Source organism: Rosa chinensis, chromosome 4 (genome assembly GCF_002994745.2).
Source record: "Rosa chinensis cultivar Old Blush chromosome 4, RchiOBHm-V2, whole genome shotgun sequence".
Taxonomy (NCBI): Eukaryota; Viridiplantae; Streptophyta; class Magnoliopsida; order Rosales; family Rosaceae; genus Rosa; species Rosa chinensis.
In genome coordinates, this window is record NC_037091.1 from 54,273,406 (window position 1) to 54,297,515 (window position 24,110).

Here is a 24,110-nt window from a genome sequence, read left to right on the forward strand (position 1 = left end):
GGTATGAACATGGGAAATTGGATGCTCTACATCAATCCCCAGTGACATGCAATAGTCATAGAAAGTTTTCAATATAAACTCCCCAGCATTATCAAGTAGAATTGACTTAATAGGATGGTCAGGGTAGTGAGCCCGTAGACGGATAATCTGGGCGAGGAGTTTAGCATAAGCAGCATTTTGAGTGGACAACAGCGCGACATGTGACCAGAGTGTCAACGCATCAACCAATACCATGAAATATTTAAAAGGTCTGCATGATGGTTGAATTGGTCCACAGATATCCTCTTGGATTCTTTGTAAGAACGAAATGACTATTTTGGGATCCTTTGTGTAGGACGGTCTCGGTCCTAATTTCCCGAAGGAACAGGCTTTGCAAAATGAGCGAGGGGCCTTAGAAGCAACCAATGAGGATTTTGGTTGGGCCTGAGCGTCTGTTAGCGCTATTAGAAGCAAAATGTGTGACTACATCACCCATCATGGTGTTGGAACCATGGAAAGTGGCATCCATGGTGTCTTGGCCATGGGGAGAAACATCCATGGCGTCATGGCCAGGATTGGCGCCATTTATGGCGTTGTCACATATGGCTCCCCAAGACGGCTGCAGCGCCAGATGCTGCAATTGTTGAGGTCTTGCTAAGTCCGGGAATCAATTTTCGATTCTTGCTTCTTCTCACTCTGAAGAATGGATGTCCGTGTGAAGTCTTTAGTATACGGAGCATCATATCACGACCAGGGTGTCCTAGTCGGTCATGCCAAAGCCAGTATGTGTCAGAATCCAAGAGATCTTCTCTTATGACATTATTGGATTCAATTGGTCGAATTGTAGTGACATAAAGTCCACTAGATTGACACATAAGCTTCTCTAAGATGCGCTTTCGTCCGCAATCATTAGAGGTAATGCAAAGGAACTCTTTTTCGTTCTCAGTATGCGTTTTCGCATGGAATCCATTGGCTCTTATATCTTTAAAGCTCAATAAGGTTCGATTTGCCTTAGAAGCGTAGAGAGCTTCTGCGACTTTAATCAAGGTGCATTTGGCAACAGAAATTAGGCCATTCCATGTCCTTGAACTAAACCTGATGGCCCAACTATCGTAGTCACAGAGGAATGTGTAGGCAACATCTCTAAGAATAATTGTCTATGACGTAGAATGGTGTGCGTAGTTGCACTATCCACAAGACATTGTAGTTCTCTAGAATCCATTCCTAAAAGAAAAGCTCGTAATTAAAAAAAGGAGTCATAAAGAAAAGAACTCAACTTTTATTAATAAGCCAAACAGAATTACATCATCGTTTCTTTAACCAAAGAAAATCTAATCCAATAGACTAGCTAATGCAAAACAATGGCGGTCATCCACCTCCTTTTGGTAATTCCAATGCAAATGTGACCAGGTGAGTAGAGAGATGTCGGTGGAGCAAGGCTCGCTTAAGTACCACTTATCTCAAAACCTTCCTAGACATCACACTTACATTGAGTACGCCTACTTTGAAGAAGGATTAAACCATTGGCATCTACTAAAAATAATATGGCAATTGCCTACATCTCTTGGAAAATAAAAAAGACTTAATCAAAATCGCCAGTTTCTAGGTCTTGATCCTTGAAGTCTTCCACCCTTAGATCGAGATCGCCATCTTGATCTTCTTGTTCCATTAGTTTGCCTCCCTTGCTTCACGATACGTCCTGTATGTGTTTGCAACATTCTGAGATGCTTTACACGCTTTGGCCCAATGTCCAGTTGATCCACATCGAAGACAAACATCATTATGGTCAGGCTCCCTTGATCGAGGCGCCTTTAGGGTGCGATTTGGACGACCATTGCTCTTGGTGGCGTTACCACCATGGTCATAGGCTCCGCCTCTCTCTCTCTCTCTTCACACGTTGACCTCCACGGTTCCGTGCACGCCTCTCTTGGCGATTTCCTTCCTCTTTAGGGTAAGAATATGGACCAGAACGTCCAGAATTGTCCCTACTCTTAGGGTTTCGCTCCTTGCGTCTTCCCTTGGGGGCGCGACTATAGTTAGACTCCGGAATAGACTTAGTTCCCAAGGGTCTAGCATTATAGTTCTTCACAAGGATATTGCCGTGCTTCTCAGCTACGTTCATGGCGCCAATGAGCTCATGAAACCTTGTGATAGGTCTTGCATTTACATCAATCCGATAATTCTTTGAAATCATCAGAGCAGAGACGGGGAAGGTAGAGAGTCTTCTCGATCAACATCGTATCAGTTATGGTTTTACCACAAAACTCCATCAAAGACTTGATACGAATAGCTTCCGAGTTATAATCAAGCACAGACTTGAAATCACAAAAGCAGAGGTTATGCCATCTCACTTCTAAATCAGGAAACAGGGAGTCTCGAACGTTCCCAAATCGTTGCTCAAGTTTCACCCATGGTTTTCTGGGGTCTTCCTCATTGAGGTATTCACTTTGGAGCGCGTCATTCATGTGCCTTGTCATGAGAATTATGGCTTTAGCTTGATTTGCTTCAAAAGCAGTAGCTTGCTCAATGGAGAGCACGTTCTGAATAGGCTCTTGGATGGTTTCCAGAAGTCCATCAGCCTTAAGATGTTGGCGCACATCTTGGACCCACCTATGGTATCTTGTGTCCGTTGTCTCCAGTGGAACAAAGTTCAACTTATTCAGGTTACTCATCCTAAAAAACAACACAAGATTAGGGTTAGTTTCGGAGCGAAAAGGCTACCACGAAAAACTATTAAATTTTTTAGCATAGTCGCTTCCAAGAAATTAGGGATTTTCTGAGCGTAGTCGCTTCCAAGAAAATCCAATTCCAAAAGAGGTTTTGGACTAGATTGAAACAACGATGTATGTGGTCGATCGTTTTCTTCTCAACAAACTCTAAGTTTGGAGGACTCTACAAGCTCCAAGCTTGGAGTGAGCACGAACCCCCACAGTTCGGCTATTGGTCTCCCCTATGAAGAAGAAAGGGGGGTAGAAGAAGGGAGGTTGGAAGTCCCCGAGAAAAAGAAGAGAAAAGTAATAAAAACTTCAAAAAAGGGGGAACTTTTAGAAAAGTTTACCTTGAAAAGTTGCCAGAAAAGTGGTCGGAAAAGTCACCGGAAAAAGGTTGACCGACGGTTGATCGGGCTGCTGACGTGGCAGGCTGACTGGACGCTGACTGGATGCCTGCGGGGACGCTGACGTGGCAGGCTACTTCTCGATTCTGGGCCTGAGTTTTTGCTTTCTTCTGGTCCGAGGCTGGTATGCTTTCTTCTTCTAGGCCGAGGCTGACTTCTGTGGCTGGGCTGGCTGGGTTGACTGAAGCAGAATTGAGGATGCAGGTGGTGGTTCAGTGGTGCAGATCTGCTGAAGGCCGGTTTGGGTGTCAATTGGCCAGTTCCGGGAAAAAGGCTTCCGGTTCCGGGGTTCTGGAACAATGGCGCTGCCGCTGGTGGAGTATGGAAATCTTTGGAGGAGGAAAAATCTTTGAACTGGGCAAAGGAGATTTCGTCACTTCCGGAGGCCGGTTCGGCGTTTTTCCGGCCGGTTCTGGGTTCCTGGGATTTGGGGTTTCAAGTTGGGAGGCGGAGGTATTCGGGATTTGAGAGCTATGATTTTAAGGTTTCAGGGTTAGGGTTTCGTGCTGATAACGTGTTTTAGGGAATCAGAAATTGAAAAAAAATCATTGTATATTCTCTTTGATAATAGATACCTCTTTATATAGAGGATTACAATGCATAGAGTCGGAATCATATAAGAAAAGATAATATCTAAATTTTTCTAATTAAACCTTGCTACCACTAGGTTAAATAACCTAAAATTTAGGCCCAACACAAATTAGATATTTACTTAAACATATGCATAATTATTCTACGGTCCCAAATACCCAGGTGACATTGTCACATGGGTCCGAAAGCAACCATAAATTTATTACAAGAATAGGTACACAAAGTCACACAGACCCTCAATTTTAGCTAAAGCTTAAAAACACAACACATGAGGAACATGCGTGGCATTCAATTGCAATTTCAGAGCTTAGCAAACACCGGCTTCCTTTTCTGCATGTGAGCCGAGACCGCCTCCGTCAAATCGTCGGATAACAGCATTGCCGAATTCCACGTGGCGACGTAATCCAATCCCTGCTCCACACTCATCTCCCTGCTCCTCTGCAACACCGCTTTCGTCCCCGTCACCGCCAGCGGCGACTTTGCAGCCATTCCTGCAACCATGAACCACCATTGGTCCTTAATTAAGTAACTTAAATTAAGTTAATTAGCATTGGATACTTAAGCTAAGTTGAAATGACCGACTTACCCTCGGCGACGAGTCGTACGCTGCCCTCTAGCTCCTGCTTCGACCCGAACACTCCAGAGACCAGGCCCAGCTCCTTGGCCTCCTGACCCGAGAACTGCCGACCCGTTAACGCCAACTCAAGCGCGTGGCCGTACCCGACTATGCTGGGCAGCCGCTGAAGCGTTCCGAGGTCGGCCGTGATCGCCAGGTCGACCTCTTTGACCGAGAAGAACGCGTCCTTGCTGCAGTACCGTATGTCACAGGCGGTGACGATATCGATCCCGCCGCCGATGCACGCGCCTTGGATGGCGGCGATCACCGGCTTCCGGCACCGCTCGATCGCGGTGATGGCGTCCTGCATGAGCTTGATCGCTCGCCGGAGCCTCTCTCCGTCGCGGCCCCGGTCTCCAGAGACGGAATTCCCGGCGATCGAGGATAGGTTGTTGAGGTCGATTCCGGCGCAGAAGTGGTCGCCGGCGCCGGTGAGGACGATGACGTTGACGTTGGGGTTTTGGTCGAGGGAGGAGAGGGCTTTGGGGAATTCGGTGAAGAAGTCACGTGATAGGGCGTTGCGGTGCTTTGGGCGATTCAGGCAGAGGTAGAAGACTGGGGAGTTTGGGTTTCTCTGATCAATTTCTAGGGTTTGGTACTTCTCCATTTTTGGAGTCAGTAGCCCTCAAGTCCGAAGATTGGAGAGGATCAGAAAGAAAGAGAAGGAAATGAAAGACAACAAGTTTAAATAACTTTAAAATTTAAAAAATAAAAATAAAATAAAAAGTTGAAAATAATTCATAAAAAGGTCCTACCGGGAGTCGAACCCAGGTCGCTGGATTCAAAGTCCAGAGTGCTAACCACTACACCATAGAACCATGTTATAATCTTTTACGATTACTTTTTTAAATATTAATTTTTTATTATTATTATTATTATTATTATTATTATTTTTCTCTCTATCAGGAAGAGTCCAGCATGATATGATTGGCAATCAAAGAGGAGGTATTTCAATGATTGGCAGAGAGAGTTGTGCACGAAATTGAGAATAAATTAAAGTGCTTCAGGTTAAAGTGTGATATAGTACTTTTCTGAATTTCTAGGGTCTCTTATAGCATACCTAGGTTGAAACCAAGGAGAATAATTCATGTGTGCCATTATGCAGGAAATTACTTGCATTGAATTACGGCGCAATTAAGGAAGAGATTCTTCTTGCAATGCAATGCATGCACGTAATAAAGTTCAACATCATTGCATCATCATTAGCTAAGCTAGCTAGCTACTCGCAACTCGCAACTCGCAACTCGCAAAGCATAGCTAGAGAGCCTTAATTTTCTGATTAATTAACTAGAACTAATATCGATCACAATGTTAATCTTGTGGCACAATCAAATTAATTTGACACCGGCATTATCAAAAAGCCAGCTCAAATAGATTGGCTTCTCCTATTTCTGGAGATATCTGGATCAACATGATCGTCATCCTCTACTATTGCCTTATCTCGCTTTGCTTTGCTTTGCTGTGACATGGTGAACTGACTCCAGCCAATTGTAGGAAAAGAGATGGCAAATTGGCAACTCCATCACCACAAAACATATCTGAGCTTTCTTTCGATCTGCATCCCAAATCGATCTGAAATGAAATGTCGTAAACGCGGAATGATGATGTAAGAGAACATTGCCCCGGGCCTTTGTGTCCGACTAAAGTGCTTAATTAGATCTTTGATCCTTGTACATTTCAGTGAACTGACTTGATCAATCAGCACCATCTTAACCTGTATCGTAATTACTAGCACGCGTACAATAAGTCAATGCAAAGTTTATAATTTTGTATACATAGATAGCTATTCGATCTACTTCAGCTAACTCATACCTTGTATGGATTTAACTATCTAGCTAGCTACTTTAGTTCACCAAAGCCAAATACAGAACTTCTTTTTCATTTGATTTGGTGACGAATCCTCTTATTCTTAGTTATTAAAGAGAGACTGTATTAGCGGGGCTCGCGGAAATGGTACAATATATGCTACAATGTGTGTTATTAGTTAAGCCTTATATATTGGCTTAACTAATAACAATGTGTTAAGCCTCAGCTCCTTTCTTTATTTTGGCCGTTGGCCCTTGTTTATATATACCAAAGACTAAAAAAAAAAAATTGTATTCAAGCATGTACTATACCTATATCAAAAATTTACTATACACACATGTATGTCATGCAGAGAATTCTAACACCTGTATGATGAGAGATGAAGACTACTAATACCTTATACACAGTCAAATTTTGCATGTATATCATATATGTGTGAATAATAGAAGTTTCCTATCTACGTTGCTCTTTTATAGTTATTCTCTTTTTAGTTTAGAAATTCGTAGCTATATATAACTCAGCATTTTTCAAACTTAATAATTTTGTTTAGCAATAATTTTTGTTTCAGACTGTGCATATGATCATTGAGGATCGATGATTAATAATCATATGACGACTCCTTCAATATTCAACTTTCTGTTGTTAAATATCCTCCACGATTTACAAATGCCAGCCACCATCCTCATTAATTAGCATAAGATAAATGCATGCTAATACAGGCTTTAGTAGAATCTATATTACATGATAAACATTTTTTACTCACTATTAACAAATGCCCCAACCTTATTAGAGAGAAATTATATTAGTGTGGCTGGGAAATGGTAATACCGGCTTTAATTGAATCTCGCATGTCTTTAAGTTCTGCATAGCAAAGTTTGACTTGATTATATGTGGGATGATATAACATGGCAATATTATTGATGTTTCCAATAAGCATGTACGTCAACCTTTCTTTTTGGGAGACAATGGGAGAGCTTTTTGTTGATGATCAGATAACAAACATTTCGAATCATTCATGAATCATATACAGTGTTTAATGAATGATTTATATATATATATATATATATATATATATATATATATATAGAAAGAGAGAGAGAGATGATTCAGATTTGTTATGATCTTACTTTAAATTGGTTTTTCGAAAAAAAAAAAAAAAGTAGTTTTAGTTGGACCTCCAACGTTTTTCAATTATTAATAGACTTTGTCAAGTCATATGAAAAGACAAATAAGCACAAAGAGAGAAAAATAGAGGAAAAAAAAAAACTCTTCTTACCTCCCCAAATATAACAGTCAATTAATTTTTTTTTTTTCTGGAATTTCCTTATATCGCCTATGTAGTTTTATGAGTATGATTAACCTAAAAAAATTTAAATAAAAATAATAACTATCATTCAAAACAATTTGATATGAAATTTCCTTAAACTAAATTTATTGAATATTAAGATATAGTTATTACTTAGTTGATATCGTAAGATTGAAACCCTACTTTTTTCCTCTCTCTCTAAACAAACCCCCCGAAACCAGTTTCCCCACTTCCTCCCCCTCTCTGGCCAGATCTCGATCAATTTGATTGGGATCTCCAGCTGGAGAGGAGGGAGGGTACTTGTTCTTGATCTTGTTTTCTTTTCCGTTTTGCTTGTTTGCTTTTCTCTGCCGTTTTGGAGATTTTCCTCGAAGTTCGTCTCCAATCCTACCTTGCTTGGTGACCCCCGTGCAGGTCTGTAGTATGTCGGGTCCTCAGTCAATGTTCCTTCGACGGATCGGGGAGTGGTGGTGGCGGTTTTGGGGAAGTTGTGGTGGCGGCTTGGGTTGGTCCCGATCGGTTTGGGTCCAATCTGATGGGGTGGTTTGATATGGGATGGACCCGATTTGGGAAAGGCCTGGGGTAGTCTTGGTGACAGAGGGTGGAGGGTGGTGGTCAGGCGATTCTGATGGCAGAAGGTTGTTGGTGGTCAATCGGCAATGGCGGGGATGAGGATGGGTGGGATCAGTTTTAATATGGTTTTGTTTTGTTGGTAATAAGTTATTTCCAAGGTTTGTCAGGTATTAGATGTTGGTTCGGGCGCACTGCAGGTTGTGGCAAAGACAATTTTCTCTTTGGCCGTCTGGAGGGTCGTTTCCTGTTCTGGAGTTGGGTCAGCAGCGATGGTGAAAAAGTCTGGCTATGGCATAGACAATCATCCTTGGCCTTCTAGTGGGTCGACGTGTCTGGTTTCGGGTCGGAGCTGATGGCGATTTGGAGCAAGAGTGGATTGACGGTGTTGACATTAGGGTGGTGACGGTGTTGGGTTTACTTTAGTCCTAGGTCTGACGGTCCAGCAATTTCACTTTGGTCGGGTTCAAAGTCACAATGAGTGTAGGCTTGGTCGATCAAAGGCAGGTCCAGTGGACTCTGGGTGGCAAATTAGTGTTGACAAAGTTGAGTATCAAGGATTCACTGCTCCTGCTCATGTTGTCTTGCCATATAGTTGTTGTGCAAGTTTTCTCTTAGTCTTTTTTTAGTCTGTAGATGTCATTTTGTGAAATGCGATGGTACCAAGATTGCTCACCATTTGGCAAAATGGCTTTGTTTGGAGTCGGGGCCTTTTAGTTCCTTCAGTCAGTCTTTATAAAGTATTAGAGTTCCAGTGTGAAATCTAGTGACTATTTATGTGTTAGAGATATTGCCCAAAACTCGTTGTAACCAGTTCATTATTAATGAAGTTCTTCTTTGATCAAAAAAAAAAAAAAAAACACTTGCACCGACATAAATGGATGGTTAGATTATATTAAATACACTCTTAAGTTATTAATAAAAATATTAATTATAAATATCAATTATTTAGATCATTTTATAAGTGTTGGGTCATTTGCACCATCGGTGCATAGAATACTACTATTGCAATATTCAACTTTCTCTTGTTAAATATCCTCCACGATTTACAAATGCTAGCCGCCATCCTCATTAATTACCATAAGATAAATGCATGCTAATACAGGCTTTAGTAGAATCTATATTACATGATAAACATTTTTTACTACTCACGATTAACAAATGCGGGCCACCAGCCTTATTGGAGAGAAATTATAATAGTGTGGCTGGGAAATGGTAATACAGGCTTTAATTGAATCTTGCATGTCTTTAAGTTCTGCAAAGCAAAGTTTGACTTGATTATATGTGGGATGATATAACATGGCAATATTATTGATGTTTCCAATAAGCATGTACGTCAACCTTTCTTTTTGAGAGACAATGGGAGAGCTTTTTGTTGATGATCAGATGACAAACTTTTCGAATCATTCATGAATCATATACACTATTTGAGGAATGATTAAATATGTGTTAACAGTGTAAATATATATATATATATATATATATATATATATTTATATATAGTTGGATGAATCATATTTGTTAATATATGTAAAAATATGTTACTTTAAAGAGAGAATATCACAAATGGTCACTCAACTATTATTCAGTTATTCACTTTAGTCGCTTAATTAATTTTTTTCATTAAAAAAATTATTTGCCACAATATTAATGATATTTTCACCTAATCAATTATGAAAAATTGAGAAATCTGTGTTAAAATAATTGGGAGAAGTGATTAAAGTGAGATAAAATGTTCTTTGGGTGACTAAAGTGATTGACAGAGTACTAGTTGAGTGACCAAAGTGTCGAATGAGTCATAGTTGAGTGATCACCATTTGTGGAATTTTCCCTACTTTAAATTGGTTTTTCCAAAAATCCTTATTACATCAATTTACATATATAGATATTTTCTTATCAATTCAATGCTACAATGTGTTATTAGTTAAGCCTTATGTATTGCCTAAACTAAAAACAATGTGTTAAGTAAGCCTTAGCGCCATTGGCCCTCGGTACAAAAGAAAAATTGTAATCAAGCACGTACTATATCTACATCAAAAATTTACTATATATACATGTATGTCATGCACAGAATTCGAACTGTCAATGAAGAGAGAGGAAGACTACTTATAACTTATACACCGTCAAATTTTATCTGTATGTCATACGTGTGTATGATAGAAATTTTCTATCTACATAGCTATTTTGTAGTTATTCTCTTTTTAGTTTAGTAATTCGTAGCTGTAACTTACATTTTTCGGACTTACTAACTTTTTTCAGCAATAATTTTTGTTACACATTGTGCATACTATTGAGGATCGATGATTAATCGTATGATGACTCTTTTCAATATACAACTTTCTGTTGTTAAATATCCTCCACGATTAACAAATGCTGGCCACCAACCTAGCTCATAATTAGCATTGGATAAATGATCGATGCCAACATCACAAATTCAAGATTAAATTGCCATCCCTGATATTGCCCTAGCTTTAGGCTTTATCATCTTTATTTATCTCCTATAAATAAGGTGTGAGCTAGCTATCTACCTTGGCCACTAAAACGAAAAAACGTTGTCATATTTGACTGAAATTTCAATAACACCTATGTTGGTGAGTAATGGTGGCAAATGGCAAAATTGAATGAATGTGTCTAAATCAATGAATTATTGGCCTCTCTCCATCCCTCTCCCTTTATCTCTCTCTCTCTCTCTCTCAATCTTCCTGCAATCATCGACCTGAGAAAAAGTCCAAATCATTTAAAGTATACTCATATTACGTCACCAAAATTAAAGCAATATACCCATATTCGCCCAAATATGTAGCTTTTCCAAGCAAAAGCTAACCCTAAAACCATTGATACACTACGAAAAGAAAACAAACGCCCATCAAATCACTTAATCACACATGAAAAGAGATGGCTCCTTGTAACCATAAAAAGAAAGCCATATCTCCTTCTCTCCATCCGATGGCACCACCTAGCATTCTCAAAACCCAACCAAAATATACAATAACGCCAGATATGAATAACAACATGATTGTTCTTTGTCTCTAAGCTCATAACCACAAAAACAAAAACAAAAACAAAAAAAAAAACAAAAACAAAAAAACTGGGGCTTCTTTTTTCGAACTTGAGCACGAAAAAGAAAAAAAGGCCATGAGCCTAGTGAGATCCCCGACGCACACGAAACCTCAAGATATTGCATAACACTGAATTGGCTAGCTGCCCTAGCTTAGCTAGCACTATGCCACTACCAAACAAATCCTAACAGAATCGAATCAAAAGCTTTCTCTCATTCTCCAAAAAAACTTGTGCGAGAAATTAGGGCTGACGCGGGGAGGCGTGTTTTGTTTTAACAGAAACGGCTGGAAAGGAAGGCTGTGTTTGGCGGAGCCCTATATCACGTGAATGGGGCTCTACTGGTCTGGACGGACACCTTTGCGGTCTGTGTGAGTAACGTAAAAAATCTCATTTCGTATACTCTAACTCCAAGAGCGTGAAATCCATGCCCTTGATTAATTAATAATTAGTTTTGAAACTGTTTTGTAATTGAGATTAATTAATAGTGATCATGATGAGTCGGGGGTTATCTTTGGTTTCTTATCGCATTACTGTGGTGAGTGCTATGAGCTTTTTCACTCGCGGTGGTGGGGCTTGTGGGGGTTTAATTAATTGTGGTTTTGAGGGGAGAAAGGAGTTTGTGGTATGCTACCTACTAAACTTCCATGTGTCATGCGACTAGAATGAGTTTTATACGCACATATAATTCCTTTATTTGATATTACACCTTTTTGTGTGTATATAAAGGGAGCCAGCTGCGTAAACTTGTGAACCATCCAAGCATTTCATTTTTCTCTGCATGATAAATACAGAGAAAGAACTAGGGTTTCTCAGCACTGAAACCCTTATATAGTTCTATCTCCTGCTTCTTCTTCTTTGATCTCAATCTTCTCAAAGTTTTTGTTACATTAAACCGAGTTTGATCACCCTTTCGAGTGTTTTTCGCTGTAATACCAGATATGGGGGCAGTAGCAGACAGTCAACATCCTTGGGCATTTGCATTTGGCATCCTAGGTAAATGCATATATATGTCATATAATTTTCGAACACACAGCTCTATACGGTCGATCAGTTGGCCCGCATTATTTGTTATCTTATGGTGGTCATCATATCGGCCACATTCGGCTTCTCATCTTCTGAATTCTATCTTTCAACTTTCCAAAAACTATAGGCCAAACCATACATCTCGCAAAATATTGAATTTTAGACCAAGTTGTTTTGTTGTCCTAATCTCTGTCTTGATATATATCTAGTTGATTTAGGAGTAAAGCTTATGTTTACTTATCAATTGTTGACGCAATCACATGATCAACCTTCCTCATGCCCGCTATAATACTAATGAGTAGTTATGATCTTGGTAGTTTAGGAATTCCATTTGAATGAGTTCCTTGATTTCTAATACAGTTTCGTTTTGCATGGCAGGTAATCTAATTTCCTTCATGGTTTACTTAGCCCCAGTGTAAGTAATTAAACAACGAACCTTTTCTCTCCATGTACATGCAATATATATATATATATTTATTTATTTATTTATATATATTGTGTGTGTGTTTTACATAGTAGGCGAAAATATAATTAACTTTAATTTTGTTTAATTGCAGGCCAACGTTTTACCGGATTTACAGAAAGAGATCTACTGAGGGTTTCCAATCGGTGCCGTATCTGGTAGCACTGTTTAGTGCCACGCTTTGGCTCTACTATGCCATGCTGAAGCAAAATGCTGTGCTTCTTATCACAATCAACACCTTCGGAAGTGTAATTGAGACTCTGTACATCGCCATGTATATTGTTTATGCAACAAAGGCTTCAAGGGTACGTGTGTTGCTTAAATTACGTAAAATATAGGCGCAACAAGTGTCAAGATTTGAATAGCTTCCTTTGTTAATCATTTTCAAATAACTGATCTACTATTGTTGAATTTGATCGAGTGCAGAAATTCACTATCAAGTTACTAGGGTTTATGAACTTCGGACTCTTCTCATTGATCCTTGTCGTTTTACACTATGCATTTCATAGTCAATACCGTGCCCCGGTTCTCGGATGGATCAACGTTGCCATTTCCGTTTGTGTTTTTGCAGCGCCCTTGAGTATTGTGGTAAGTTGCCTTGTATATTGATAATGTTTCCAAATTTATATTAAGCAATAATACAACATGTGTGGCAAGAAACTTTTTTCCTATATATAAAATGAATTTCTCTCTCTTAATTACCTAATTATAACTTATTTGTCCTTTTTGTAAATGTAGGCGCAGGTGATCCGCACAAAAAGTGTTGAATTTATGCCATTCAGCTTATCATTCTTCCTTACTTTGAGTGCCGTGATGTGGTTTGCCTATGGACTGTTCCTCAAGGACATTTGCATAGCAGTAAGTAGTAATTATTTCCCAAAAATTACATATACGTACATCCCAATAATTAACTACTTCCACACTAACTAGTTTTCTCCTTTCATATAGCTTCCAAACGTGTTAGGTTTTGTCTTGGGTCTCCTTCAGATGCTACTCTACGCCATATACAGAAACCGCAAGCAGGTCATAGTTGATCCGGAGAAGAAGCTTCCGGCATCGGAGCATGTGAAAAACATAGTGATTTTGAGCACTATCGCAACATCCGAAGTTCATCCGGTGGATGCTAAGCCGTGCGATGGCAATGACGTCGAAGACGTGGACGGCAAAGATGAAAATAAGGATGTTGATGGTGATGAACATGAGAAGTGCGTGGTGGTGGTGGTGGATGTGGATGCATCGGGTGAGCTTCAACTGAAATCTGAAGAACCATGTGCAGTGTGAGGTTCAACCACTGAGTGTAACCGTTACGACATGTCAGACGTAATTTCTAGCGCGAGAGTAGCTTCTTCTGGCTTCAAGTATCTCGACCTGCTCTTCTTGTTTTTGTGCTACAGCTATAAGTGAGTGGAAAAAGAAAGCTACAGCTATGGTGATTTCGCTTGTATAATCATTAACTTAGTATGTTTGTATGCATTTTGCGTTTGTCTTTTTCGTTTCATGTAGAACCATTATGTGTCCAAGTGTTAACAAAGATGGATTATATCAATTTGGGTCCCTGCATTAGTTGTGCGTCTTCATCTTTCTCTTAATTATCCAGATTTTTGTAAATGTTGATGTATTATTGGCTTACATCCTCATATGATACCTGAACTATCACGTAATATATCAATTTAATAAAGATCGATTATATCAATTTGGGCCCCTGCATTAGTGGTGAATTAGTTGTGTGTCTTCATCTTTCTCTTAACTATCCAGAATTTTGTGTATAGTTGATGTATTATTGGCTTATATCCTCATACATTATCCGAACTAACACGAAATGTACTTTTTGGTAATTACAAATTTTTAGGGAGTCTAGTGATATCTGTATTATCCATCTGTTAGCCCCTATAGTACTTCCATCCATTATTCTGTTAAAAATGCCTATGTAGCAGTCATGTGACACCCATATAAGTAGAATATCAAAGATAAAATAGTTTTTTCATTTATGTTTGAAATTATAGTATTTAATATATTGAACATCTATAATTAAAAAGTACTTTGACACATAAAAAAATAAAAACAATATCTAGTTCCTTTCTTCGCTGTTCTCAGGATTCTGAGAAATTAATTTAAGTACTAAAAGAGTTAACATAAGGATAATACAGGTATAATTAGACTCTAAAAATTTATATGCATTTCGTGATTGTTCAGATGATGGTTTCTAAGTGGCAAGGTATGTAATTACTACTTGATTACTTCAGGCACCAGGATTAGTCTTAAGATTAGAACATAGAAGTAGATCATTGTGTTATTTGTTTAATCTAATAAGTTATATGGTTAATCCCTGGTTTCTCAAGACAGAGGGTAACGTGATAAAAATGTGGTCAAAAAAAGAGACGAAAACAAAAAACACCAGAGACGGAGGCATGGAGCAGAAAAGTTTTTTTGTTTTTTCCTTTTTTTGGTCCAAGAACACTACAGGTACAAAGAGAGTTGACAACAGAAGAATAATACAGCATTATCCAGACGTGTTTACTCTCAAAATTTTTCAAAACGTCCTGTCCTTCTGTTCTCACTCTCCTAGAAGATAATTACACTTTCCTTTCATGCTTTCTTCTTCTTCTTCTTCTTCTTCATGTTTGGATCAAAGGCAAAAGAAAAGGAAAGGGTTAAATTAGAAAACATCTGTCGGCATGCACCAGCTCCCTTGCACTGAGCAGCCAGAAGAAAACAACAACAACAACAACAACAAGAAGACAGCTTCTCACATCTTAGGAGGGAGGAAAGGAATCAAGGTAGACAAGGCATGGTATATCGTACTCAATGGCACTACAAATTAGTACCATCAAAACTGCCCTGTGCACTCTGTCGTCTCTTCTCTCGCCAATTCTCACCCCACATCTTGGCCTCAGCAACAGCTCGTTCTCTATCCAAATCCCGGTTTAACATCCTTGCAGTTTCCTTTGGGGAATCATCCTTCTCAGACCCACCATCTAAATCCGGCCATTTGCGTCCAGATCCTCCTCCTTCCTCATTCCTCAATATCCTTCCACCTCTCTCATCTCTTCGTCTCTCATCCTTTTCTCCAGAACTTCTATGGCCATGCCCTGATGCAGCGGTAGGATCGTATGCCTGGTTGGCTAGATAAGATAGAGCAGTAACCACATCCCCAATCAGAGGACGTGTGGCGGCTTGTTCCTGAATGCACATGGATGCCACAGCAAGAGCTTGGTAGAGGCCCCTCATTGGATACCGGCCCTGCAGCCTCGGATCTGCCAATTTTGAAAACTTCCTGCGATCGTTGAACAAGGGACGTGCCTGTAAACACACATACACATAAAAACACATTACTTTGCAAACACAACTTTGTCAGAACCACAAACTTCGCAGAACAAGAAGATAGGTTATAGGCAAATGTGCTACAAATAAACAAAGTGAAAAAAAATTACCCAAGTGACAAGGTTCTGTTCCCCATGGGGTCTAGTGCTATCAATGGCTTTACGGCCAGTAATCAGCTCCAGAAACACCACCCCAAAACTGTAGACATCCGACTTCACTGTCAATTGTCCAGTCATTGCATACTCTGGAGCACAATAACCATAAGTACCCATAACCCTGGTAGAAACATGTGACTTGTCTCCGGTAGGACCAAGCTTTGCGAGCCCAAAATCTGAAAGCTTAGGGTGAAATCCTTCTTCCAGTAATATGTTGGATGATTTGAAGTCCCTGTAAATAACTGGAGGGTTAGCCTTGTCATGTAGGTATTCCAATCCTTTGGCTGCACCAGCAGCTATTTTCATTCTTGTGTTCCAATCCAATACTTCTTTATCCAGAGGAACATCTGCAGAATGATCAACTCATCAAAACACTATTATGGATAAATTCAATTTTATCCTGTATGTAACTCCTGTACATAAATTATACAATTTTATTTGCAAAAGGTTCAATATAATTCAGCAAGACTCTTAATCACCACGAGGGGCAACATATGGTGCAATAACATGGAAAACAGATTTGTGTGCATTGTCTACTAGTCACCAAACTTTATATTAGATATGATGGCCCTGCCTCAAACCTGCCAGCCCCTCCACCTACTGCATTTTCTTGTCATTGTTGAAACTAGTTATGAGGTGTGGTAGGTGTTTTCAGCTGTATTTCTTGCTCTTGTTTACTGCTGTTTATAGCAGTTTAATGTAAGTTTTTCATTTGTCCAAAAAATAAATAAATGACGCCACCAAAAACACGTGAGATTTTCTTTTCTGTATTTTACCAAGACATTTGACAACAAGACTAATTCTCAACAGCAGTTCGACCTTGCAAGCGAAGAATTTCAACTTGTCACGTAATTCAACACTATATTGCACTAGTTATTAATGAAACAAAATTTAGACAGGAATAAATTTCAAATCAGAGAAACAGACAATAAGCCAAAAGACAAAGGAGAATTAAAGAAAAAAGTTACCATGAAGGTGATCTTCCAATGATCCTAAGGGCATAAACTCATAAACAAGAAGCCTTTGATCTCCATCCGCACAGTATCCAATCAGGTTCACAAGGTTAGTATGATGTAGAAGACTTAGCATGAGAACCTCAACTAGAAACTCTCTATTACCCTGAAGTCCATTCCTATCCAATTGCTTAACAGCAACAATCTATGAAAGCCACAAAACAATTGTTAAGAATGCAGAATCACCTCTAACGGTTTCAAGTTGATTAGTGAAATCATGGTAGATAATTCTTTAGAGGAAAAACTGGTTTTTATTTCTTTAGCAGTTCTACCTTCTTTTGCCCTCGCATTGATAGGTCAACCATGTGTTAAGTACTAATTTGCAGCCTCAAAAAAATATAAGCTATATTGGTTAGTATATAGTCTAATTATAGTTTGACCTGGAATCTATCTCCTACTATTTTACTTCAGATACTTATCGAACGCGCTTACTTATGTTTGATATCTAACTAATATTAAATATTTCTTGCAACAATTGCCTAATTTGCCTGTTTAATCAATTCATCTGTTCATTATATATAAATGAAAGATCATGGATCAGAAAGGAAATTTACTTGACCGGTGCTCTCGAGTCGCCCCTTGTATACACGCCCAAAACCCCCTTCTCCTATGAAAGATTCTGGCCTAAAATTTTTTGTTGCAGCGGCAAGCTCACGAAAAGTGAAAGTTTGGGCAGCAATTTGACCCCCAGGTACTACATCCTTGGGATCAGGCATTTTGGACCCTACATCCACCCTTCTTGACCCCCCATTGCTTCTTGACCTTAGTCTGTCAACTCCTGCATAACAATCACAAACAATTCAGTGCAGAACCATACGTATCGCAACCTTTCAACTTAAAACTTCACTGAAACGTTGAACGATCCAGTACATTTGTGAGAAATGAAAGTCAAAGCCGCAATTCCAATCAAATGTGGAATATACACATGATGAACTAAATTTGACATGTCTAAAATTAGCCATACTATCTGATATTCATCCCATCTCTTTCACATATGGAAATTAACCATATCTTTGGACAACACCAAATAAGAATCAGATCAACCTCAGCAATCAAAATCATCGTGAGATCCAATTTTCCCAAAGACAGCATCACCCTTTACAAACTACGTCAAAATCTAGTGGGGTCTACCTAAACTCCCTCAAATTCAGAGCTCACATACCTAAGCAATCTAGTCCAACTATACATCCTCAAATAATTGAAACAAACAAGGCATCACTATCATCATCCAACATATTACGAATGATCAGAAACACCCAGATCAGATCGAGCAATAACAACACACTGAAACTACCAGATTACAAACAATTGATAAAACTAGCCGGAAAAGTTGAAGAACTAACCGGAAGGCAATCTCGAAATGTTAGAAGACACCGTCGGTTGACCCTGCTTCCGATCATCGCTTTCTTTCGCCGGATTCAGCTTCTCCTCCTCCTTGGAATCAAAACACGGAAAACACCCCATCTAACCCAAAATCAAATTCACCTCCTCTCCTTCTTCAATCCAAAAAAAGGATCAAAACTTGAAGTCTTCCAATCCAAAAAAGATCAAAACTTTGGTTTTGCAATCCAAGTAATCACAACAAGAACAAGAACAACAACACCATGGCAGGCCTATCCAAAATTCGGGGCCTTTGAGTTTGTTTAAGCGATCAGGCAGATGCAGAAACGACAAGGCAACGAATCCAACTTCTCTCAGAAACACCCAAAAACGATAACAAAGAGAAAGTGAAAACTAAAATGCTTTTGGGGGTCGTCCGTAGATAATCTGAAAAACAAAAAAGAGCCGGCTTTGTCTTCCACTTCGTTCACAACCCACTGAACCCGCACAACAGTATAAACACGCTCTCTCTCTCTCTAACTCCTTCCCTCTATCTTTGACCAAAAATAAATAAAAACTAATAAAAATGGCAACTCTGTATCTCGCTCTAGATATTCTCAAAAAGCCTATTTTTTAACCGAGAAGGGTAAATCCTACCATGTTGTTCCGTGCAGACGAACACAAAGAGTTAAACTTAAATGGGAAAATAAAATTTGACCGTCTTGAACCCAACGAGTGGTTGTAAATTGTGCGGCCATAAATTACGATAATTTTCCTTCTTCCTTTTGCTATTTGATTGAGAGCAAATAAACGTGTCGAACTGCACGATTGGCGGATTGCACAACGTCACTGTAGCAAGAACTGTGACAAATGAATATTGACCGTTCAATATTTCAACGGTGGATGATCGTTGTTGGACCCACCCGCATGAAAACGATGGGTATTGTCTTCTCCGGTGAGAATATGCTCGGAGCAATAATCAAACTTGAGATTTGTTTTTGTTGGAATTTTGGACCAACTTAAGAGAGAAGGTATTGACGTTCATGTAAAAGCATCCTAAGTTGTGTGTGGTGAGGTTGATGAGGATTTGAAAGGTGGAATTCGACTTGCAAGTGATTACGTATGAAGAAAATGAAAGTCCAATTAAAACTTGATTTGGACGTAGAATTCTTATGTTAGAATGACGAGTTGAGATTGAAAATTCTAGTTCTATGTAGATTTTTGTACGTCAAATTAGTAGATTTTTGTACGTCAAATTAGTAAGATTTTTATTTTTATCACTATAGCTCTGGAAGCCTTAATCCTTCTAGCTAATTAAGCTCACTTTCAATGGTATTGTTAATATGATAGATACACACATGTTTCTTTTTTTGAATCAAACCCGAATCCAGGTCCCGAAATATATACATCTAAAGCCATAATAGGCCGTTACATATACACATGCTTCTTTTGTAAATTAAATATGAAATAAATTATGTCATTAGTTTACTACTTTATTTTTTGTGTAACATTTTGATTGATTAGTTTTATCTTATTATTCATATATCATTATACACAACATAAAGAATGATAGATTGCTATATATATATATATACATACTTTTTTGTCACTGATATTGCATTATAGTTGGATCCATACATCAATTGATTTTAAAGAAGAAGGGAAAAAAAATTAACCTACCAGAAACAGCATAAAGACTTGTAAAATCTAGACAAATACTAATAAATCAATTATATATCATAGATTATAAAAACTCAAACAATTTTTTTTTAAATCAGAATTGAATACACCCCCCTTAGTGATGGTTATCCCATTGACTTTAACTCGTAATTTGTTTTTGTTATGGTAATAAAAATGACAATAATCATCTATCTAGGTAATAGTATTGTTGAATAAACAATCAGGGGCCACCATCTAATGTATGGAAATCCAAGTCATCTGCCACATTTATTCAACATAATGGATGAACCGATGAACTTTATGTCTCCAACTAATATAGCAAGTCACACAGAAGCATACAGTCCCCCCATTCTAAATGGAGCAACGAAGAAACTTAAAAACTCCTTGATACAAGTTAACTCGTTATGTATAAGAAAATGGTCCAAAATTTCTCCCACTCCTTGAAGACAATGGTCCAAAATGAAGATGCCACAAGTCTGGCCCTTAAGATTTTGGACTTGTTCATGAAGATTGAAATTTAATTTGATGCCAATGGTAGAAAAATTGGAATCCAGAAATAGTGCAGCACCGACAATATTCCAAAAGCGATATCAGGGAAAATGGGGATTCTGGGTTTTGACATTTGTCAATGATTTTGTCAAAGTCTACCCGGAAGGTTCTCATTTATTTCATAAGTTTGGGAAAATTTACTTTTTAGATTCAGACGCTGACATTAGCGTGTCTTCTTCTTTTGGTTTAATTCATGAGCTTCTGGATTTTTTTCGTTTATGACATTGGCTGGTACAGGAGTAAACAAGTTTATTGGGCCTATAAGCCCCACACGTCTGGTTCCAGCTGAGGCTTTTTTTTTTTTTTTTTTTCTGTTATACTTAATGTTATTGAATGGTAAACGTTGCAAAGTATGGTATCAAATTATCAATTTGGAACGGTCTCAGAATCTCCTAAGGGCATCTCTAATCCTTTAGTCAAAAGTCAAAGTCATTTAGTAAATTTAACACCTCTAGTGTCATTACTATTCATTCATGTTTTGCATCTCCAACCCTCTTTAGTCAAAAGTCATAACGACATAACCGTTTCATAATTTTAATTATTTTAGATAATTATTTAACTACAATATGAATTTATATATCATACATAATAATCTTATATAATATATCATCGTTTTGTAAAAGTAAAATGGAATTGGAATTGGTCTACTCATTTCATTTCATAGTCCATTTATATAGGGAGATAATTATAACGGAAATATCAATTACAATGATGACATTAAATGCTGATTGATCCGTAATCCTTGTTGATTGATGGTAATCGCTAATTCCTTGATTCCCTCTCCGTCAGTCACTTTGACGAAGGCACATAATGTGTTTTTCCTTTAACACTCCCCCTTGTGCCAAGTCAAAGACGAAATGGTGCATGAGTTGTTGCCTCACTAAAAACCTTGCCAAGTAACAATAAAAACCCTGTGGGACGAAAAATACACATTGGTCGAAGGAAAAGAGCACAATGCACCTTCTATATTTGAGGATAACATGTGTGTGTTACACTCCCCCTGATGTCTACACCTCCTCCTGATGCTTGCATTAATCAAAGGAGCTTGGAAAATCTTCGCATTCCTATGTTTTTCACATGTTTCTCAAATGTGACCTTGGGCAATGATTTGGTGAACAAATATGCCACATTCTCCTCAGACTTTACTTGATTCACTTGAATCTTGAGGAGAGCATGTTGTTGCTGATTACAGAACAACTTTGACGATATGTGTTTTGTATTATCACCCTTGATATATCCTAGCTTCATCTGTTCGATGCAAGCTGCATTATCTTCATAAATGCAAGTATGCTCTTCAGTGGTAGAACTCAAACCACTAGTCCCTCGAATATGTGTAATGATAGCTCTTAACCATACACTCACGAACCGCCTCATGTAGAGCAATGATCTCTGAGTGGTTCGCACAAGGGTTTGCTTGGTTGATCTCCAACTCTCCAAGATATCGCCGTGTTCCTAATGGTAGATACATAACCAGTTTGGGAACGACCTTTATGTGGGTCAAAGAGGTACCCAGCGTCAGCAAAACCAACCAAAACGTCATTTGGCTTTTCGGTGTAGTGAGTGACACTTTCTTGGCCATCAACATTTCCTTTAGGGATTGCAGTTCCATCTGTGGTCCCTCTTGTCTCTCTGTAAGGAAAGAACAGTCTCAAGTCAATGGTTCATTTTAGTTATCAAAAAATGTTCTTGATACCATTCTAGTGACGCTGAGCTAAATCTAGCTAACAAGTTCACTGAGAATGCAATGTCTGGTCGAGTACATTGCGCTAAGTACAATAATGCGCCTATTGCACTTAGATAGGGAATTTCAGCTCCCAACACCTCTTTGTCATCTTCCTTTGGACGAAATGGATCTTTCCTCGCATCCAAACTTCGACCGATCATGGGAGTGCTAGTAGGATGCGCTTTGTCCATGTTAAATCGCCTGAGCATCTTTTGGACATACACAGACTGGTGGATTAGTATTCCACAAACTCGGTGTTCTAGTTCAAGGCCTAGACAGATTCGAGTTTTCCCAAGATCCTTCATCTCAAATTCGGATTTCAAGTAGCTCGCAGTTTCTCTTATTTCATCAAGAGTACCTATTATGTTCATATCATCGACATATATAGCTACAATTGCAAATCCAGAACTTGTTTTCTTTATAAATACGCGGGGGCATAATTCATTGTTCTTATATCCCTTCCCAATCAAGTAGTCACTTAAACGGGTATACCACATCCTCCTGGATTGTTTCAATCCGTAAAGTGAGCATTTCAACCTAATTGCTAATGCATACCGTGGTTTAGAGTCACTTGACTTGGGTAATGTAAGGCCATCAGGCACTTTCATATATATCTCTGAATCAAGATCCCCATAGAGATATGCAGTAATCATATCCATGAGTTGCATTTCCAGTCCTTCAGAAACTACCAAGCTAACTAAGTAGCGGAACGTTATAACGTTATAACGTCCATTACGGGAGAGTATGTCTCCTCGTAGTCAATTTCAAGGCGTTGTGAGAAACCTTGCGCCATAAGGCGAGCCTTGTACCTCAGAACTTCATTCTTCTTATTACGCTTTCTGACAAAGACCCATTTATGTCCTACAGGCTTTACACTTGGTGGGGTTAGCACTACCGGACCAAATACCTGTCTCTTTGTCAGACAATCTAATTCTACCTGGATTGCTTCTTTCCATTTAGGCCAATCTGCTCTTTGTTGACATTCTGCAACAAAGTATGGTTCGATATCATCGTGCTCTATGATTTCTTGAGCAACAGTATATGCAAATACATCATCAATGTGTATGGAAGATCTTTCCATCAACTCATACGCACTCTCATAATCCATTGAGATTTCTTTGTTCTCTGGAATCAGTTCAAACATCGGAGTGTCCTCCAGTATTGATTCATGGACATAACTATAATCAGAGACAATCTCATGAGAGGGATTCTCTACATTGATGATTAATGGATCAGTTTGTGCCTTACTCATCCACTTCTTCCTTGGGTGAGTGTCAATCGAACCAAGTGGCCTCCCCCTCTTCCTTTGGGGAGCCACGGCCTCAACCACACCTCCACTAAGTGTGGTTGCAACGCCTCTATCTGTGCCCTTTGTTGGGGACTTCTAACCTTGCATGCACGTTTGCAGCTGGTATATGTGATCTCGTCACTTTTGCGATATCAATAAACGTATCAAGCATCGAATCTGCTACGTTCTGAAGATCGATTATTCTTTTCACTTCACTTTCACATTGTGAAGTGCGGGGATCAAAATGAGACAAAGTGGGGACAAACCACGACAATTCTTGTCGTTCCATTGGAAAATCCTTTTTCCTATCTCCCCCTAACGACAGGAAGACTGTCTCATCAAAGTGACAATTCTCAAATCTAGCGGTAAAGAGATCGCCTGTCAAGGGTTCCAAGTAGGGGATAATTGTTGGGGATTCGTATCCAACATAAATACCTAATCTTCTCTGGGGACCCATTTTGGTGCTCTGTTGGGGCGCAATAGGCACATATACCGCGCAACTAAATATGCGTAAGTGTGAACTGTCAGGCTC

The 24,110-nt window shown here is 38.9% G+C and overlaps 3 protein-coding genes and 1 non-coding gene across 4 annotated transcripts; 1 reads left to right on the forward strand and 3 right to left on the reverse strand.

Annotated features, from left to right (window-relative positions):
• Positions 1-3,709: 3,709 nt before the first annotated feature.
• On the reverse strand, positions 3,710-4,975 carry LOC112200972 (delta(3,5)-Delta(2,4)-dienoyl-CoA isomerase, peroxisomal). The gene is made up of 2 exons (XM_024341980.2): positions 4,272-4,975; positions 3,710-4,176 (listed from the first exon to the last, which is right to left on the reverse strand). Exons 1-2 carry the CDS (start codon positions 4,906-4,908, stop codon positions 3,986-3,988), a joined length of 828 nt encoding a protein of 275 aa, XP_024197748.1. The 5' UTR covers positions 4,909-4,975; the 3' UTR covers positions 3,710-3,985.
• Positions 4,976-5,047: 72 nt separating this feature from the next.
• TRNAQ-UUG lies at positions 5,048-5,119 on the reverse strand. Its single transcript has one exon. It is a non-coding gene; the product is annotated as a tRNA-Gln (tRNA).
• A 6,687-nt stretch (positions 5,120-11,806) lies between these two features.
• On the forward strand, positions 11,807-14,106 carry LOC112196569 (bidirectional sugar transporter N3). Its single transcript, XM_024336939.2, has 6 exons — positions 11,807-12,036; positions 12,445-12,481; positions 12,624-12,834; positions 12,956-13,117; positions 13,268-13,387; positions 13,478-14,106. The coding sequence occupies exons 1-6, from the start codon at positions 11,982-11,984 to the stop codon at positions 13,808-13,810; spliced, it is 918 nt and encodes a 305-aa protein (XP_024192707.1). The 5' UTR covers positions 11,807-11,981; the 3' UTR covers positions 13,811-14,106.
• An 832-nt stretch (positions 14,107-14,938) lies between these two features.
• Positions 14,939-19,022, reverse strand: LOC112196568 (serine/threonine-protein kinase PBS1). Its single transcript, XM_024336938.2, has 5 exons — positions 18,362-19,022; positions 17,573-17,796; positions 16,974-17,163; positions 15,961-16,352; positions 14,939-15,829 (listed from the first exon to the last, which is right to left on the reverse strand). The coding sequence occupies exons 1-5, from the start codon at positions 18,480-18,482 to the stop codon at positions 15,341-15,343; spliced, it is 1,416 nt and encodes a 471-aa protein (XP_024192706.1). The 5' UTR covers positions 18,483-19,022; the 3' UTR covers positions 14,939-15,340.
• Positions 19,023-24,110: the final 5,088 nt, after the last annotated feature.

Coding starts and splice junctions, on each gene's coding strand:
- LOC112196568 (XM_024336938.2), bottom strand. CDS start 18,482: ATGGGGTGTTTTCCGTGTTTTGATTCCAAGGAGGAGGAGAAGCTGAAT. Junction 17,797..18,361: donor CATTTCGAGATTGCCTTCCG/GTTAGTTCTTCA, acceptor ATTGTTATGCAG/GAGTTGACAGACTAAGGTCA. Junction 15,830..15,960: donor AACAGAACCTTGTCACTTGG/GTAATTTTTTTT, acceptor GTGTGTTTACAG/GCACGTCCCTTGTTCAACGA.
- LOC112196569 (XM_024336939.2), top strand. CDS start 11,982: ATGGGGGCAGTAGCAGACAGTCAACATCCTTGGGCATTTGCATTTGGC. Junction 12,835..12,955: donor ATGCAACAAAGGCTTCAAGG/GTACGTGTGTTG, acceptor GATCGAGTGCAG/AAATTCACTATCAAGTTACT. Junction 13,118..13,267: donor CAGCGCCCTTGAGTATTGTG/GTAAGTTGCCTT, acceptor TTGTAAATGTAG/GCGCAGGTGATCCGCACAAA.
- LOC112200972 (XM_024341980.2), bottom strand. CDS start 4,908: ATGGAGAAGTACCAAACCCTAGAAATTGATCAGAGAAACCCAAACTCC. Junction 4,177..4,271: donor CGTACGACTCGTCGCCGAGG/GTAAGTCGGTCA, acceptor TCATGGTTGCAG/GAATGGCTGCAAAGTCGCCG.